This window comes from Peromyscus eremicus, chromosome 15 (genome assembly GCF_949786415.1).
Source record: "Peromyscus eremicus chromosome 15, PerEre_H2_v1, whole genome shotgun sequence".
Classification (NCBI taxonomy): domain Eukaryota; kingdom Metazoa; phylum Chordata; class Mammalia; order Rodentia; family Cricetidae; genus Peromyscus; species Peromyscus eremicus.
Genome location: NC_081431.1, coordinates 71809586 through 71826524, shown reverse-complemented (window position 1 = coordinate 71826524; position 16939 = coordinate 71809586). Strand labels below are relative to the sequence as shown.

The window sequence follows — 16939 nt, the reverse complement described above, 5'->3', positions numbered from 1 at the left end:
CCCTTTGTTCTCCTAACCTCCCACACACACACACACAAAATTTAAAAGGTAAAAACAAACAAACAAGCAAACAAACAAAAACCCAAAGAACAAAACAAACAAAAATCTCAGCATGGAAGCTGGAGTATGGCCCAGTGAGTCACACAGCATACCCTTTAGTCCATACATATTTACTTGTAAGTGCTCACTGCAATGAGTCATTGGTCTGGTTTGAGGCCTCTGGCTCCCACTACACTATACTAGGCCCTCACTGGGGCTCTTCTGTGATATCCTATTGTTGCCTTGTGTCATGGAGATTCTGTAGCTTTGGATCTGCAGGTCTGGCCCCTTTACATGCTCCAGCAGATCACAGATGAGGTGGATGTTGGGTGGGCTACCTCACAGTCCTGGTTCTGAATCTGGATGGTAGCTGGGTTGGTCAGCCCACCAGCTTTCCCTCATGGTCACCATCTGGGTGTGCTCTCCAGCACTGCCCCCGCTAGCTCATTCAATGTAGCAGACATTTCTCCTGCTCTCACACCCTCCAGTCCAGCTCATTCACACTCGCACCACCAGGGCAAGCTCTACTGTTTTGCCCAGGTGAGGTGCAGGGTCTGCTCTTTGGATTGCTGCACTTGGTGAGAGGCAGAACCAGCTCTTCCATTCTCATACCCCTAAAGGCTGGCTCTCCCACCTGTTGCAGGTGGCAGGAGTTGGGGTGAGGAATGGGGTGGGGCTGTTTCTTTTTATCTTCAAATTGTTATTAACTGCCAAGTATGGTGGCATACACCTTTAATCCCAGCACTTGGGAGGCAGAGGCAGGATGATCTCTGAGTTTGAGGCCAGCCTGATCTACAGAATGAGTTCCAGGACAGCCATGGCTATACAGAGAAACCCTGTCTCAATCCCTTCCTCCCCCCAAAAAAACTACCATTGACTTTCTCTTTTCTACAGTTCCCTATTCTACCATTCATACAATCATTCATACAACCCTTTAGCAACTGTGTTTGTATTTTTTCAAATGTGCCATGTTCTCTTTTGATTACAAGCTTTCATTCGTGCTGATTGCTCAACAGTATCAAGAAGGAGGAGAAGATCACACTCTTGGCATACTCCCTTCTTCCAGCATAAATGAGTATACCACTAGAGCTGTCCCCGGGCTAGTTTTTAGTTCACATGCTGCCGCCACACAATCCCTCAGCATCCTGTACTTTCTCCCTCAGTCTCACAGATGGAACTGTTAATACAAGATCCATGGATTGGTTTGCTTTTCTCCTCCATCCCCCCACTATAATGTGAGTTTCGTGAGGGCAGGAATCATTACGTTTTATGCACTAAATGATGCTTAGAGTGAATGCTATGGAAAGCACAGAATACCCCCACCACAATGATGGCTTAAAACATATTTGAATCTAGGAGCTTGACATAAATAACACTGCTCCACTTGAAAGCAGAGAGCAAACATTTTCCCCTGCTTGTTATTTCAAATACACTTTTCCTATGATACCCAATTAAAACTTAAGTTTTCTTTCTGTGTTCCTCTTTTGGGAAAATTCCCTTTATATTTACTGAATGATCTTTTGAGGTCTTAGTATGTACATCCAAGAAATAATGCTTCTCCTAGCCCTTAAAAAAAAATTTGGAGGCATCATATTACTATGCCTATGCATATTATAGTTAGGCTGCCCTGGAATGAGTGATCTTGCCTCAAGTTCCCAACTGGGTACTCAAATGGTAGGCCACCGTGTGGGACATTTTTTGTTTGGTTTGGTTTGGATAAAACATGCTCCTAAATAGCTAACCATTTAAAATTTAAATCTCCTTAACCTGACACTCTACATTTAGTTCTGTCTCAGAAACTGTTTTACAATCTAACAGTTTAAACAAATGAAAACTACTTTAATTAAATCATTAAATAACAGTATAGTTAGTTATATGAGATTTTTCTGTGGTGATATTTTGAAATTATTCTAACAAATAAAGCTGTCTGAAGCTCAGAAGGCAGAGCCAGCTGAAGAGTTAGCCATAGAGGCCAAGCAGTGGTGATGCACATCTTTAATGCTAGCACCTGGGAGGCAGAGGCAGATGGATCTCTGTGAGTTCAAGGCCACCCTGGACTATACAAGGTTAATCCAGTCTAAAAGAGAAACAGAGCCAGGCAGTGAGGGCTCACACCCTTAATCTAAGTACTTGGAAGTCACATGCCTTTAATCCCAGACTAGGAAGTTTAAGACAGGAAGCAATATGGCTAGGCAGAGAAAGGAATATAAGTTGGGAGGACACAGGAGTTCACCCGCCCTTTGGCTGAGGGCTCAGGAACACTCAGTCTGAGGATTCCTGGAGACGATATCTTCCCCTTTCAGCTGAGAACTTGGCGAGGTGAGAAGTGGCTGTGGCTTGTTTCCTCTGATCTTTCAGCATTTACACCAATATCTGGATCTGGGTTTTTATTATAATGCTACATTTATTTAACCTTGCATTTAAATTTTTTTAAAGTTTAATATTCTTTGCATTTAATTGCCAAGAATCTCTTAGAAAACTGCAAAAGAGTAAAACTCCCTTTTCCAGCCATTTTAAAGCATAACTAGTCAAAAAATGTAGTTCCATCAGTTGTAAACTTTCCCGTAATAAAAAGCAAAACCTATCAGTACAAACACCAATGAGAGTATGTAACAAACCTAAGCTCAAAAACAGTAAGCCCCAAATAAGGAGAGAGAAGGGCCATGTTTTTAAAAGTTCAGGAGACACTTAAAGAATTACAAGATATCAATCATTTGAGGAAACCAAGCCATCAGTGAGACAGATTTAAAAGTTAGACAGACATACGATTTATGAAACATAAGTAGAGCTCGCTGGGCAGTGGTGGCGCACATCTTTAATCCCAGTTAATCTCAGGAGGCAGAGCCAGGCAGATCTCTGTGAGTTCAAGGCCAGCCTGGTCCATAGAGCGAGATCCAGGACAGGCGCCAAAACTACATGGAGAAACCCTGTCTCGGAAAAAAAACCAAGAAGGAAGGAAGGAAGGAAGGAAGGAAGGAAGGAAGGAAGGAAGGAAGGAAGGAAGGAAGGAAGGAAGGAAGGAAAGAAGGAAGAAAACAAAGAAAGAAAATTAAATCCTATAAGAGCAAGCAAGACAAAAACAAACAAACAAACAAACAAACAAACAAACAAAACCAGTAGAGCTCATCACCGCGAACCTGACCAGGTGAGACCCTGAAGGACAAAAGCACTACAGGATGGAAGTCTGAGTACTTCCAGTGGACTCTGCACCTGCATGTGTCTGTGTATTGAGGCAGGTTCAAAATAACTGACAGAAGGGAAATCATGGCTCTTACTAACTCCCTTCCTGGCTAATACTAGCCTAATTAGGCTCAACAATGTGTCTAAGGGAATAAAAACTCCACTGCTGACTCAATTGATGGCTATAATTCTACTGAAAATAGCTATACTTTAGGGACTTCAAAGGAATTTAAATCTTGGTGACTCACAAGAAGAAATACATGTGGACAGCTACTCACAAATGTAGGGAGGAGGGTAACAGTCTCTGAAAAGAAAAATGTTTCACACAAGAAAAAGATTACACAGTGAAAAGCCAGTGATTATAAATTTCACTTTAATAAAGAGATGGAGGCAGATACAAACATGACATATTGATATTCTTCCTTTAGGGCTTTACAAAAAAAACTGACCATGAGACAGTTCAGTGTTGGAAACAATCAGGACAAGAATGAAAGTTTCAGTGACATGAGAGCATCTTGTATGATCACAATTATCAGAGATTTACACAAAAGCACTTTTCTAAAGCAACCTTTTGTTTATAAAACACATATTCTAAAACTACTGTCTCCTACAGCCTACAAACATTATTTTTGCAACAAAAACAACCACCTGGAAAAAAAAATCCACCAACTTTGTACTTATGCTATTGTGAAAATATTAATAGAGAAGAAAATTTTAGTGTAACTATGTCAACAGCAAACACAAATTATCCTGTTACCTAGTTCTCTCAAGGAATTAAAATTCTGAAGAGTTGAGTTAGTATGGATAAGCATAAGAGTACTCGCTCAACTCATGCAAGACCCTGGTTCAATCACTCCAGCCCTGTACACAGACAAAAAGATTTTAAAATCTTTGATACTAAGCTCAACATCTAAGTAGTTTTTCTTTACTTACCCTTGCATAGTGGAATTCAACTCCATAGAGTTCTAAGGTACGTGCTGTGTTTAGGTAATTAAATTCTGCTTCTGCAGGAGATAAGCCACTGTAAAGAAAACATCAGGTCAAAAAATAGATCCATAGTAAAAATTGCCAAATTACAGAAAGATTATGGAAAGAAATGAAGAGTCTCACTAACCACCAAGCAGAAGTCCTCCTTTTAGTTTTATATAGTAACAGCTAACTAATTCCAAGGGCATACTTTTACTAGATTACTTTATTTTCCAGGACTATAAGAATACAGTGAGTCCTGGGGCTCATGAGGTCATGGACCTTAGAGAGAACCTACTACCATTCTTTTATCAGACCAGTAGAATTCCTCATTACATCTTAAACTTTTCCTTATACCCACAGTTAAGTGTTAATCTCAAAGAAGTGTTCATCGAAGAAGCTTCTCTTTATAGGATATGGAGCCTATTACAAAACAAAACAAACAAACAAAAAAACAAACAAACCATAACAGGTCGTAACGCAGAAAAGCAATGGGTCATGGGGGGTCTAGTCCCACTAAATACATCTACAACACAACTCCTGAACTTAAGGCTCAGAGAACATTGAGAAAGAGGGGGCTAAGACTACAAGAGCCAGCAAACCAGGGAAGTCTGCTGTGAGATTCTGTCTTCTAGAAATGATAAGAAAGCTTCACTCATGATACCTCAAGAACATGGCTGCTTAAACAAGACCTAAACAATGGTGGTATTAATAGACATGATAACAGAGAAGGGGGAAATCTCATGAGGTCCAATCCACAAAGATCAACTAATACGTGCTGAGAGGGGGGAAATCAGTCTTTTCCAGGGATGAACCCTCTAATTGGTTATCCAATACCAAATGGTCTGTCAGCCCAGAAATCATACACACACAAGCCATACTAAATAGAGTCAGCAAGATGTATTCATATATTTATGCATACCTAAGTATATATATGTGTGTATAATATATCTTGTATATAGATAACTATAACAAAGAAAACAGGTATCAATTTGAGAGAGAGTCAGAAGAGCACTGGAGGGAGTAGAGGGAGGAAAGGAAAGGAGGAGAGTGATGAAATATTTTAAATAAAAATAATTTTAAAAGACAGTGGCAATTAGAAAGAAACTATTGGGAAGTATTACAGAAGAGGGAAAAAAAGAAAATAATACAGCAAGTTTTAAAACTTCTAACTGATCTTACAACTGTTTACAAAGGCACTTAACTTCCAGATGTAACTCTCAAACTCTTTCACAACAGTTTATACACCATAGGCACACGTAAAACCTACAGGACACTTCAACATTCGACACTGTCACAGCATACATAAACACAAGTATCAAGAGGTTTTTAGAGCAACTTTGTAGCCTTTAAATGTTTGTCCTTTTTCTGTTTTTAACCTTTCAACTATTCATTTATTTTTACTATATATTTCAAAATATATAATATATAGTATAATACTGACTGATGGGGAAGAATTAGTCTATCATCTGAGATGCTTATAAGTACAATACCATAGGGAGGCTGAAGTCCAAGCCTCATATTTAATAAACATTTCTAGTGATTCTTAAAACAAAAATTTCAGAACTACTATAAAATACAGTTTTTTTAAAAGGTCAACTCTATTTCATAGATAGTTCTAACAGCCTTAGGTATATGGTGTTAGCAGGCAATATAGCAGAGTATTATAAGCTAAGCTATCGACCTTTGCATCCCTGATACTGGAAAGGAGCCAACCACCTGACAATGCATGATCGAAATGAATGTGACCCCCTCAACACCAACAGTCCTTCCAATTAAACTTAATTCTGTTTTTGTTTATACATCTGATAAATCAGCTTTTCAAATAGAACTAGCTTGTGAAAAATACAAGTCCTTTCCTTATTTAAGGGACTTTTAACAGGTAAATTTTAAAATTCCAATTTATCTTCAAACCATTTCCTCAGACAGCTATATGACAAGTTTTCACTATACAGGGATGGCTTTTAGAGAAAAACAGCAGGCTTACTTACCACATGATACCACTCAGTTTAAATTCTCAAGTCATTGTAGTCTACAGCAGGTCCAAGGTCAAAAAGCCTTCTACTAGAAAGGACTAAACACTAGTCTTCTAGATAAACTGTCATTGTAACCTTGCAACTACTTTATCATGTAAAAGCAAGCCACATCCCACATAGAAATAAATGAGGATGTCTGTTCATCACATGAGTGTTCATTTATGAACAATGGAGTTCAGAACATTTCAAATCCTATAAAGTATTATTTTCCTCCCAGACATTTAAAATATATAGAGACTGAGCATGTAGCTCCATGGTAGAGCACTTTCCTTACATGAGCAAGGTCTAGGTTTGCTCCAAATAGTCTGTGACATATTTAGATACATTGCATTTACAATGTAAACAAATATATACTGTATTACATTAAAAACAAACATGTATTTGCCATGCTTAGCTCACTGGTTGTTCAAAATTAGGTATTGAGCTGTTGTTTTCTAACCTGTTTGAGACACTTGAATTATTACCAAAATGGCAGTAAGAGCTAATATTTCTTTAGTGTTTACCATGTACTAAGTACCAGCTTAAGAACTTTGTATATATAATCTCACTTAAGACTCAGAATTTCTGGCCAGTACTAGTGGTGCATGCCTTAATCATAACACTCAGCAGGCAGAGCCGGGCAGATCTCTGAGTTCGTAAGTTCCAGAATAGCCAGGGATACACATAAGAGAAACCCTGTCTTAAAAAACAAACAAAGGCGCCGGGCGGTGGTGGCGCACGCCTTTAATCCCAGCACTCGGGAGGCAGAGCCAGGTGGATTTCTGTGAGTTCGAGGCCAGCCTGGGCTACCAAGTGAGTTCCAGGAAAAGGCGCAAAGCTACACAGAAAAACCCTGTCTCGAAAAACCAAAAAAAAAAAAAAAAAACCAAACAAACAAAGATTCAGAATTTCTAACTCAAGATACTTTAACTATCTCAAATTATATAGGAAAATTGAGCAATACAAACAGGACTACAGACAAAGTTCTAAAACAGTAAGTAATCTGACTAGAAGTTAAGCCAGTGAGTCCAACTCTAGTCCAGACTTGTGCCAACGAGCTACACTATCTTTGTTCTGTCACTATGCTGAATCACATGTTAGAGCAAAACTTGAGCCAACAAAAAAAAAAGGAACATTTTTGTCTGTTTGTTGTTTTTGTTGTTTTGAGACAGGGTTTCTCTGTTGTAGCCCTGGCTGTCCTGGAACTCATTCTGTAGACCAGGCTGGCCTCGAACTCACAGAGATCCGCCAGTATCTGCCTCCTAATTGCTGGGATTAAAGGCATGCACCACTACCTCCCAAAAACAATTCTTAAGGACAGGCAGTGATGGAGCACGCTTTAATCCCAGCCCTTAGGAGACAGAGGCAGGTGGATCTCTGAGTATGAGGCCAACGTAGTATGCATGCTGAGAGACCCTGTCTCAAACAACAACAACAACAACAACAACAACAAAACAAAAAAAAAACAAAAAACAAAAAATTGTCTTCTTGAAAAAATGTCACAAGGAGTTGCAGAGCTGGCTCAGCAGTTATGAGCACTTGCTCTTCAAGATGAGCCAGATTCAGTTCCCTACATGGTAGCTCACAACCAGCCCCAGGGATTCTGATGCTCACTTATGTCCTCTGTGGGTACCAGGAAGGCATGTGGTCCATACACATACATGCAGGCAGAACACTCATACACATAAAGTCATAAATAAATCTTTAAAAAATGTCACAAGATATTGGACTAAAATAAACCCAAAGTTGAACACTAATGTGACTAAAACAAGTCAGCTGCCTTTAAAGGACTACATTGGGTTGTTACTTTTCTCCTCCTCAGTCATTACCAAACACAATCAACATCCTTCAAAAACCTAAAAACTAAGACAATTACCAAGTCAATTGCTCCACATATTATAAATACATTACTCTAGAATTTTCTTTTTTAAAATTAAAGTTTTATTTTATTTTTAATTACATGTATGTGTACTTATGGGTGGGTATGTGCATTGACTATGGGTATCCATAGAGGCCAAAGAGGGCATCAAGATCCCTTGGGGCTGGAGTTACATACACTTGTGAGTCACCTGATCTGGGTGCTGGGAATGAAACTTGGGTTCTTTGTAAGAGCAACAAGCACAATTAGCTGTTGAGCCATCTCTCCAGCCACCTAAAATTCTTTCTTAAAGAACTGACAATGCTACATATAAGCAAATAAACTCTGTCTACATATAATTTATGGCTGCTAAAAAAATGAAAGCAAGTTTCATATATTTTGTGAAATAAGCAATGAAATGTTTTTAGTATAAATCATCTACATAATATTTCTCTATATTATATAACACTTTTATATTAAATAAATAAAATTAAATTAAAAATGATATACAACATTTCTCTTTCTAAAAAGATTGCCAATAAAGCTTATCAAATAAGCAGAAAATTAAATAAATGCTTACATGTGCTGCTGATGTAACTTTGCAACTTCTTTTTCAAAATCTTGAGGTTGATTAGGAATGAAAGAATAACCTGAGAGGTAGCCTGGCAAGTTTTCTGACTGATTGTAGTCTCCAAGTTCAGCTAATAAGAAAAAGAAAATATCATGCTTTAATAAATATTTTAATTATACTAAGTCAGCAATGCCATATTTATGGAAAGAATATATGTTTTAATATAATCACATTAAATAAGTTGCAATAAATTCTTCTGGGTCTCAATATCATAAAAAAATGTTTCAAGAATCAAAGTAATTGCTACCCAATTGGCCATTTCACTGCATTTCCTCAGGAGTTTCTACATTCTACACATCTAAAGAACTCCTGCATTAAAGGCAATGTATTATCAATACAGACTGCAAAACCCATATGCTACTTAACTTAAAAGTAAGCTGATACTTACACTGAACAGCAAATGAAGCTAAAAGGGCAGCAGTATTATAAGGACAGGACAATCTAGTAAGACAAAAAAGAAAATACAGAACCCAAGGATAAATATCATTTCAAACGTGCTATAGTTTACATTATACTAATACTTCAAGTTTCTATATGCATTAATTGTAGCCACAATTAAATTAATTAAGCTGGGCTCATGAATTTGAGATGACTGCCAGTTTGAGACCAGCCTAGGCTACTTAAGACAATGTCTCACACAAACAAAAGAAGCCCCCTAAAAAGTCTGATAAAAGGAACTAATACTACATATAAACATTTTTTTAATTTGTTACAGCAATCAATCATGAATTACTTAATATAGAATTTAAAGTATTTTTATAGTATTAAAAAAAAAAAACCTTAAAAATAGCTCACCTTCCAGTAAGAATGTCTTGCTTAATTTGCAAAAAATACTGATACCTTAAAAAAAAAAAGATATTTACTAGAATCATCAATTTGAGTTCTTATATACTCCATATTTACATTAACAAAATTAAATATTTGAAGTATTTTCTTTTGTAATCTATACGCCAGCACATAGAAAGTCAGCATATGTACACATTAGCAAAAAAACACCAGAAATAGGCTTTTGTGACTTGACTACAAGTTTTTAAAATTCATTAATATATGGAACTTTGTATTTTGAATGTCTTGTTTCTATTATAAAACTACTCAAGACTTCTAAGATCTCTGATGCCAGGGAGAAGACTTGGGAGCAACAGTCTGAGATTTGATCTGTGCAAGAAGAAACTCTTTCATCAGAAGATTAACCAAATTCCTTCTCCTACTATTGCTCTTGTATTAGAGTGGTTACATGATCAGCTTCTTCCAACACGAACAATAGTATGTTGTGACATGCTGCTGAGGTTGCTTACAAAATGGCACTGTCCTTCTGTCCCTGACAGTGGGTAAGCTAGTCAATATGTGGACAAAATCACCTGTGCTGAATAATATTGGCATAATAATAAATTTCATGATTTCAAACATTAACCAGGGAGTCTAAGGACTTCATTCAACTTTTAAAAAGTCAAAACTCAAAACATAAATGTTATTTACTTAATTCAAGACAGTACAATTTTATCAGATCTACTTGGTTTCATAAGTTAAAGATGGGACTGGTGGCATAAGTCAATGGCAGAGCACATGCTTCCCATGTACAAGGCCTAATATCACTAAAAAGAAGAAAAAAAATCTAAAAGGTCTTTGGTACAAAAACAGTTTTATAGTTGTGATTTAAAGGTAACATATGATATGCCCTTGATATAATTGTAAAATCCTACACAAATAATACTTACTCATCAAAGATCATTTCTATATTCAATTAACAAAAAAAGGAATTATTAGTAAAAACCAGAATTCAAGTTCTAATGCAGCCTATTATTTGAGGCAAATTACTAAAATTTGGGCAAGTCTTAGTTGCTACATTTGTAAAAGAGAAAAAAGATTACTTGCCAGGAGTACATGTTTTAGGAGTTTAAAAATTCAATTCTAATGATGCTGATATTTGCCAATATTGAAGTACATTTATCACAATGGAAGACTTTGATGCCACTGTTTTTCTTCCCACTAATTCAAAATGTTATCTCAAAGCAAGTAGGTATAGCAAACTTCTTTTTTTTGTGAAATCTAAAGTACTCCTGAAGAGTGAGCAGCTGTGGCTGAGGGCATACTAATCAGGATCATCACAGTAAATTATTTCTTTCTTTTATTTTTTTTAAATAGAATATTTTCATACAATACATTCTGATTATGGTTTCCCCTCCCCCAACTCCTCCCAGATCCTCTCCATTTCCCCACCCACCGAAGTACACACCCTTTCTCTCTCTCTCTCTCTGTCTCTCTGTCTGTCTCTCGTTAGAAAACAGGCATCTAAATAACAACAACAACAATAATAATAATATAAAAACAAACACAAAAACCAGAATATGACAAAACAAACATCCAAACAGACAACAAAAAAAAGAAAAAGAAAGAAAGAAAGAAAGAAAGAAAGAAAGAAAGAAAGAAAGAAAGAAAGAAAGAGAAAGCACAAGAAACACATACAGACACGGAGACAAACACTTTGCACCCACAGACAATCCATAAAAACAAAATTGGAAACCGCTGTCTCTATGTGCTTGTATCAGTGTACGGGTATGTGTACATGAGTCCATGTGCCCACAGAGGCCCCAAGAGTACCCTAGATGGCCTGGACATGGAGTCACAGGCAGTTGTGAAGTACCTGACGTGGTACTGGGAACCAAGGTAGGGTCCCCGGCAAGAACAGTATGTGCTCTTAACACTGAGCCATCTTCTTCAGCCCCACACTAATGCACTTCTTAGCCCTGGTCCCTTGTTATAATACTAGAATTACCTGAGGAACTATACATGTCTTTACTCAGGTGCTGTCTGAGTCACATTACATCAGAGTATCTAGGGGTATAGACAACTACTATGGTTTAAAGCTCTCCCAAATGATTATAAATTGCTAATCAGGGTAGAGAATCACTTTTGTATAATTATGATGATTAAATATAATATAGTCATGTACCACAATTTACCAACAGCAATACTGATAAGGCATAAAGAGCTCTGAAATTAAACATTATTTCTAATGGAAACAGGTAATCTCCTGCACTGATAGCTTGAGCACAAGTTAACTCTCTTCAAGTTCTGACTCAGTTATCAGTGAAACATACCCTCATTGTTTCCAGGACATGCTATTAACACACATAAACACAAATTTAGGTTCTAACAGGAAACTCAGTTTTCTGTGTGAAGGAAATATTGAACCTGGCTGCTGTCTGAATGTGACATGTCCCCACAGCTCAGGTGTTTGAACACTTGGTACCCAGCTAGCTGGTGGTGCTGTTGTGGAAGGTATGGAGCCTTGCTAGAAGTGAGTCACTGGGGCAGGCCCCTTCCTCTCTGTTTTCTGACTACAGACATGATAACACCAGCTGCTTCCTGCTCCTACTGCCAGGCATACCCTGCCATGATGGGCCGTAATCAATCCTATGCGCCAGGTCAAAACAAACCTTTCTTCCCTTACGTTGCTTCTTGTCAAGTATTTTTTTTTTTTTTTTGGTTTTTCGAGACAGGGTTTCTCTGTGTAGCTTTGCGCCTTTCCTGGGACTCACTTGGTAGTAGTCCAGGCTGGCCTCGAACTCACAGAGATCTGCCTGGCTCTGCCTCCCCAGTGCTGGGATTAAAGGCATGCGCCACCACCGCCCGGCTCTTGTCAAGTATTTAATCAAAGCAACAAGAGAAATAACTAATACAATATAACTGACAGTATTTTAATTGTTTATATTAACAAACATCATAAAGAATAAAAATGCTAAGAATCTAATTTAAAATTATTGATGTTTGAATTGTGTTTCTTATATATTAAAAGTCTGATTACCTAAAACCTTCACCTTAGAATATTTATATGCTTTATAATTCAAATTGCTCATTAATTCTGGCTAATTTCCTTGGAGTTCATGCAAAATTAGGAAAACTTTTAGTAGCTTGAGATATTTTATAACGATAAAAGATTATTTTAAATATTTAACATCAACAACATATTTGCTAAATTTAGTATGAAAACTGTATTGTGATACATAAAATAAAGTATGATTTTAAAGGGAGAAAAAGCAACAACAAAACCTAAGAGCTATGACGGTAAATTAAACACAATTTTGTTTTTCAAAAAAAAATTAGCTTAGATTCTATTACTATTGCAAATATTCCAGCTGCCTAATATGGCATCTGTACTCCAGTGTCTTCTCATTATCAAGAGTAACATCAGCAAACAGAAAAGACTCTCAAAAACTATGACTTTTCTTTTCTTTCTTTCTTTCTTTTTTTTTTTTTTTTTTTAAGCTTGGTTTACTATTGCAAACTCCACAGAAACCAAGGAATGGCACTGTGAACAAATTTAATTGCTTTATTTTTCTGCTGCTCCATTCTATCATATCACTAAATTCTGATAGCCTCTCACCCATAGTCTTATATCTGAGGAGTGTATAGAAGGTATGTATTCTAATTCTTTTCATTTACATTACTAACTCTGCATTTCACCAAATGTTATCTTTCAGCTTACGGTACCAATGACTGTCACTATTTCTCTTGTTTCTACCCTAAGCATTTTACCTGATTCTCAAGGACACTGCTGAAAGGCTTCCTATACGTCATTCGTGAGTACTTTCTGAAGTAGAAGTGATGTGCTGAGATTTAGAACAGGCAGTCAGGTGGGCATGTAGAGGCCCGAATGTGCTTTATTCCTACAACATCCTTTATAAAATCTAGGGTGTTTTCCTTGGACTTAAAAGATAAAAACACATCCTTCACAGGATGGCTGTACATATATACACACATACATACACACATACATACATACATACATACATACATACATACATACATGGAATTTTGCATTCTCCTCAACAAAAAGAGAGAGGAAAAAAAACTAGACTATGCTTTTGCATGAAAAAACATATACACCAGAAACTCTTACTATGCAACATGCCTTGGATATACTCCAATGCCATCTCATTCCCTTGTTTACTTTTAGTAGTGCTGTTAGTGGCTGGATGAGGTGGCTCTGGGTGTCCAGCTCCTAAAAGTTATTCCAGTCATTCAAACAGGGAGGAAAGAGTTGCGTTGGGAAAATTTATAAACTTTTCAGTATGCTAAATTAGAAGTTCAAGTTTTCAGCATGGTCACTTATTTTTGCCTAGTTAATTTCATTTTTTTCATATTAGATCTTTGCCAATGTTTTCAAAAAAAACAGTTCCATAAACCCACCTTGTATACTCTTCTTGTAACTTGTTAGGGTCACTTACAAAGAATTTGACTCTAAAGTTCAAACTGTAAGGAGATCCTCCTAAAATTAACAAAAACAGCTCTAATTAATCAGATTACATTAGTCCATCATCTTTATAAGGCATATTTGCAAAGTATCAAATAAATAGCATGCTCACTCTTTAGCTGCTTCCTTATTGGTTTGTTTGGATCCAGCCACCTCTGAAAAATAAAGAAGAGAGATTTCTTTTTCTCCTGAGGAACTAGCATATTGGTTATTATATATCTGTTCCACTTGAAGACTGCATTTTGGAAAAGGGTTAGGTAGAAAAGGAATCAAATCAGAAGCAATATTGCTCTGTGATTGCTGCTGATGAGAGAGGGTAGTAGTACTGCTAGGCAGGTGAACCTGGGCTGCATTAGCAAGGCAGTCAAGCATGGGCCTAGGAGCAACCCAGTGAGCAAACTTCCTTCAGGGTTCCTGCTCAGGCTCCTGCCTTGATGTTCCCTGAGCAAGACAAAATAAAACACTTTGTCCCAAAGCCTGATTTCCTTGTTCAGTTCTTTGAACTAAAATACTCTGATATAAGAAGCACAAATAATTAATTAAATAAATGTGTGAGGCTGACATAGCTTAGAAATAATGTTATAGTGAGCACTGAGAAACTGAACACACTCATGGATGACGTCAGTGAGACAGGACTTAGGTTCTTGATTAAAGCCAGGAAGGTGGAACAATGGTAACATATAGTACTGGCTGTTAAATGACATCATTCACAGTTAAAAACACAAAAGATCATTAAATCCAGAAAGTAAACGAACAAACAAAAACTAGAATGGGCTGGCGAGATGGCTCAGTGGGAATGGCACTTGCAGCCAAGTCTGATGACCCGAATTTAATCCCCACCACTCACGTGGTGGAAGAAGACTTGAGTCTCAAAAGTTGATCTCTGGTCTCCACACATGTGTGCACATCACCACACAAACACAAATAGTAAGTAAATGTAAAAAACAAAAAGAAACAAAAAATTCAACAAACAAATCAACTCACAAAGAAATCTTATACATCAATAAGAAAAAAGACCAATATTGATAGAAAAATAGGCAATGGACACTAAGTTCACAACTAAGGAATAAATGGCATTTAAATATATAAAGATAGTCAATCTTGGCCACAATTAAAGAAATTCAAAATAAATGTATGTTGGGCTCTGCTTTTGAGACTGGTTTCAGTAGTTAAGAGTTAATGTTGGCTTTGAACTTATAAACCTCCTGCCAGAGCTTCCAAAGTGCTAGAAGTACAGGCATGTGCCACCATACCTCTGAACCTAACAACGTAAGCTTTTAAAAATGAGTGCCACCCTAATGAACGAACATTATGTCATTGTGTCTTAGTTTCATTTCTTATTTTTGTGATAGAATACCCTGACAAGAGCAACTTAAAGGAGAAAGGGATTGTTTTAGCTCATAGCTCCATGTCCACTCTTGAAGTCCACTCTAGAAGGGAGGTCACAGCTACAGGAGCTTGAAGCAGCTAGATATTTACATCACATTCACGGTCAAGAGCAAAGAGCAATAAAATAACGTGAACATGCTTGCACTTTGCTCACTTTCTCCTTTTAGTACCATCCAGGACCCAAACCCGGGGAATGATGCCACCTACTTTTAGGTTCTTCCTTCCCATATCAATCAACATACTCAAGAAAATCACACAGACATGCCCAGAGGAGGCCAACTCAGACAGTCCCTCACTGGGATTCCTTTCCCAGGTGATTCTAGATTGTATCAAGTTGACAACTAAAACTAACCAATGAAAACTGCTTTTTATTGCTGGTCGATTAATATTACAATCCATAGATGTGCCGCTTTTGGATGGTTAAGTTAGTCTGCTCTTTTGAATAATGGTGCTATGATCATCTAAGCACAAGATTTTGTGTAGAAATGTTTATAAGCCTTGGGTACATTTTGAAAACAAGTACTATAAATTCTATTTTACTTTATGTGCATATCTGTGTATACAAATGTACAAACATGCTCAAAAGTATGTGGGCATATCTGTGCACATGCATGAGCATGTATGTGTGCACATGAGTGTGTATGTATGTGAAGGCTAGAGAATAATCTGGGAAAGCCATTCACCGGCCCCCCTTTTTTTTGAGGCTGGGTCTCTCACAGGGATGTGAAGTGCCCCAATTTGGCCAATATATGCTCATTTTCTGTAAGAACTTCCACTAGACAAAGATTATGTGATTGTCTGATTATACTTGATATTATTGCTGCTATGTTGAAAGCATCAGCTTTCCATAGCATCTACTGTATCTTAGCTAGTGAGTGCTACTGTATGTGGGTACACGTGGAGGGCAGAAATCAATGCTGGGTGTCTTCCTCAATAATTCAATATCTTACTTTAAAAAAAATTGCATTTATTGGCAGCACATAAATATACCATGGAGGTCAAAGGACTATTGCAGGAATCAGTTCTCTCTTTCTACCATGTGGGGCCCAGGGATCAAACTTGGGTCATCAGGTACAGCATTAAGCGCCTTTACTCAACTGAGCAATCCTGCTGACCCATTCATTCATTTGTTGTTTATTTATTGAAACAAGGCTAGTAAGTCACAGGGCTCTTCCTGTTTCTGCTTCCTTGCTGTTGGGATTATAAATATGTACTGCTGTGCTCAGCTTTTTATATGGTTTCTGTAATATCAAACTCTAGACTTCATTATGCATGGCAAACACTTTACCAACTAAAGCAGTCTCCAAGCCCAAAAGATGTTTTATTTTAATATTTATTGTAGACTTATTCATGTGTCAAGCCCTGCTCTATGCAAGGCATATGTAAAAACTCAATTCATCTCCTTAAACCCAAGACTGGTATTATTTGTACATCTTTACAGATTGCTCTTCCCAGTGTATAATATGGTTTGTTCACTTGGGTAAATCTATTTTGTAGTGTTGACTTCCCTCAAATGTTGGTGCCCATTTGTTAAACACTTATTTTTATTTGAAATTCTCTGTAAGATTTTTTGTGAATACTTTCTATCTTCGAGAAAAGACAAAAAT

The 16939-nt window shown here is 37.2% G+C and overlaps 1 protein-coding gene across 4 annotated transcripts in view; it reads right to left on the bottom strand.

Annotated features, from left to right (window-relative positions):
• The window catches only part of Ptpn4 (protein tyrosine phosphatase non-receptor type 4), a 184403-nt gene that overhangs the window by 86212 nt on the left and 81252 nt on the right, over positions 1-16939 (bottom strand). For 3 of the 4 annotated variants that reach the window (XM_059280465.1, XM_059280467.1, XM_059280466.1), the window contains 6 exons: positions 14056-14098; positions 13880-13979; positions 9485-9529; positions 9078-9130; positions 8639-8759; positions 4153-4240 (listed from right to left, as the gene is read on the bottom strand). In XM_059280465.1, coding sequence (XP_059136448.1) covers positions 4153-4240; positions 8639-8759; positions 9078-9130; positions 9485-9529; positions 13880-13979; positions 14056-14098 — 450 coding nt within the window. The remainder of the gene's footprint in view (positions 1-4152; positions 4241-8638; positions 8760-9077; positions 9131-9484; positions 9530-13879; positions 13980-14055; positions 14099-16939) is intronic. The other variant, XM_059280468.1, reaches the window with a different exon arrangement.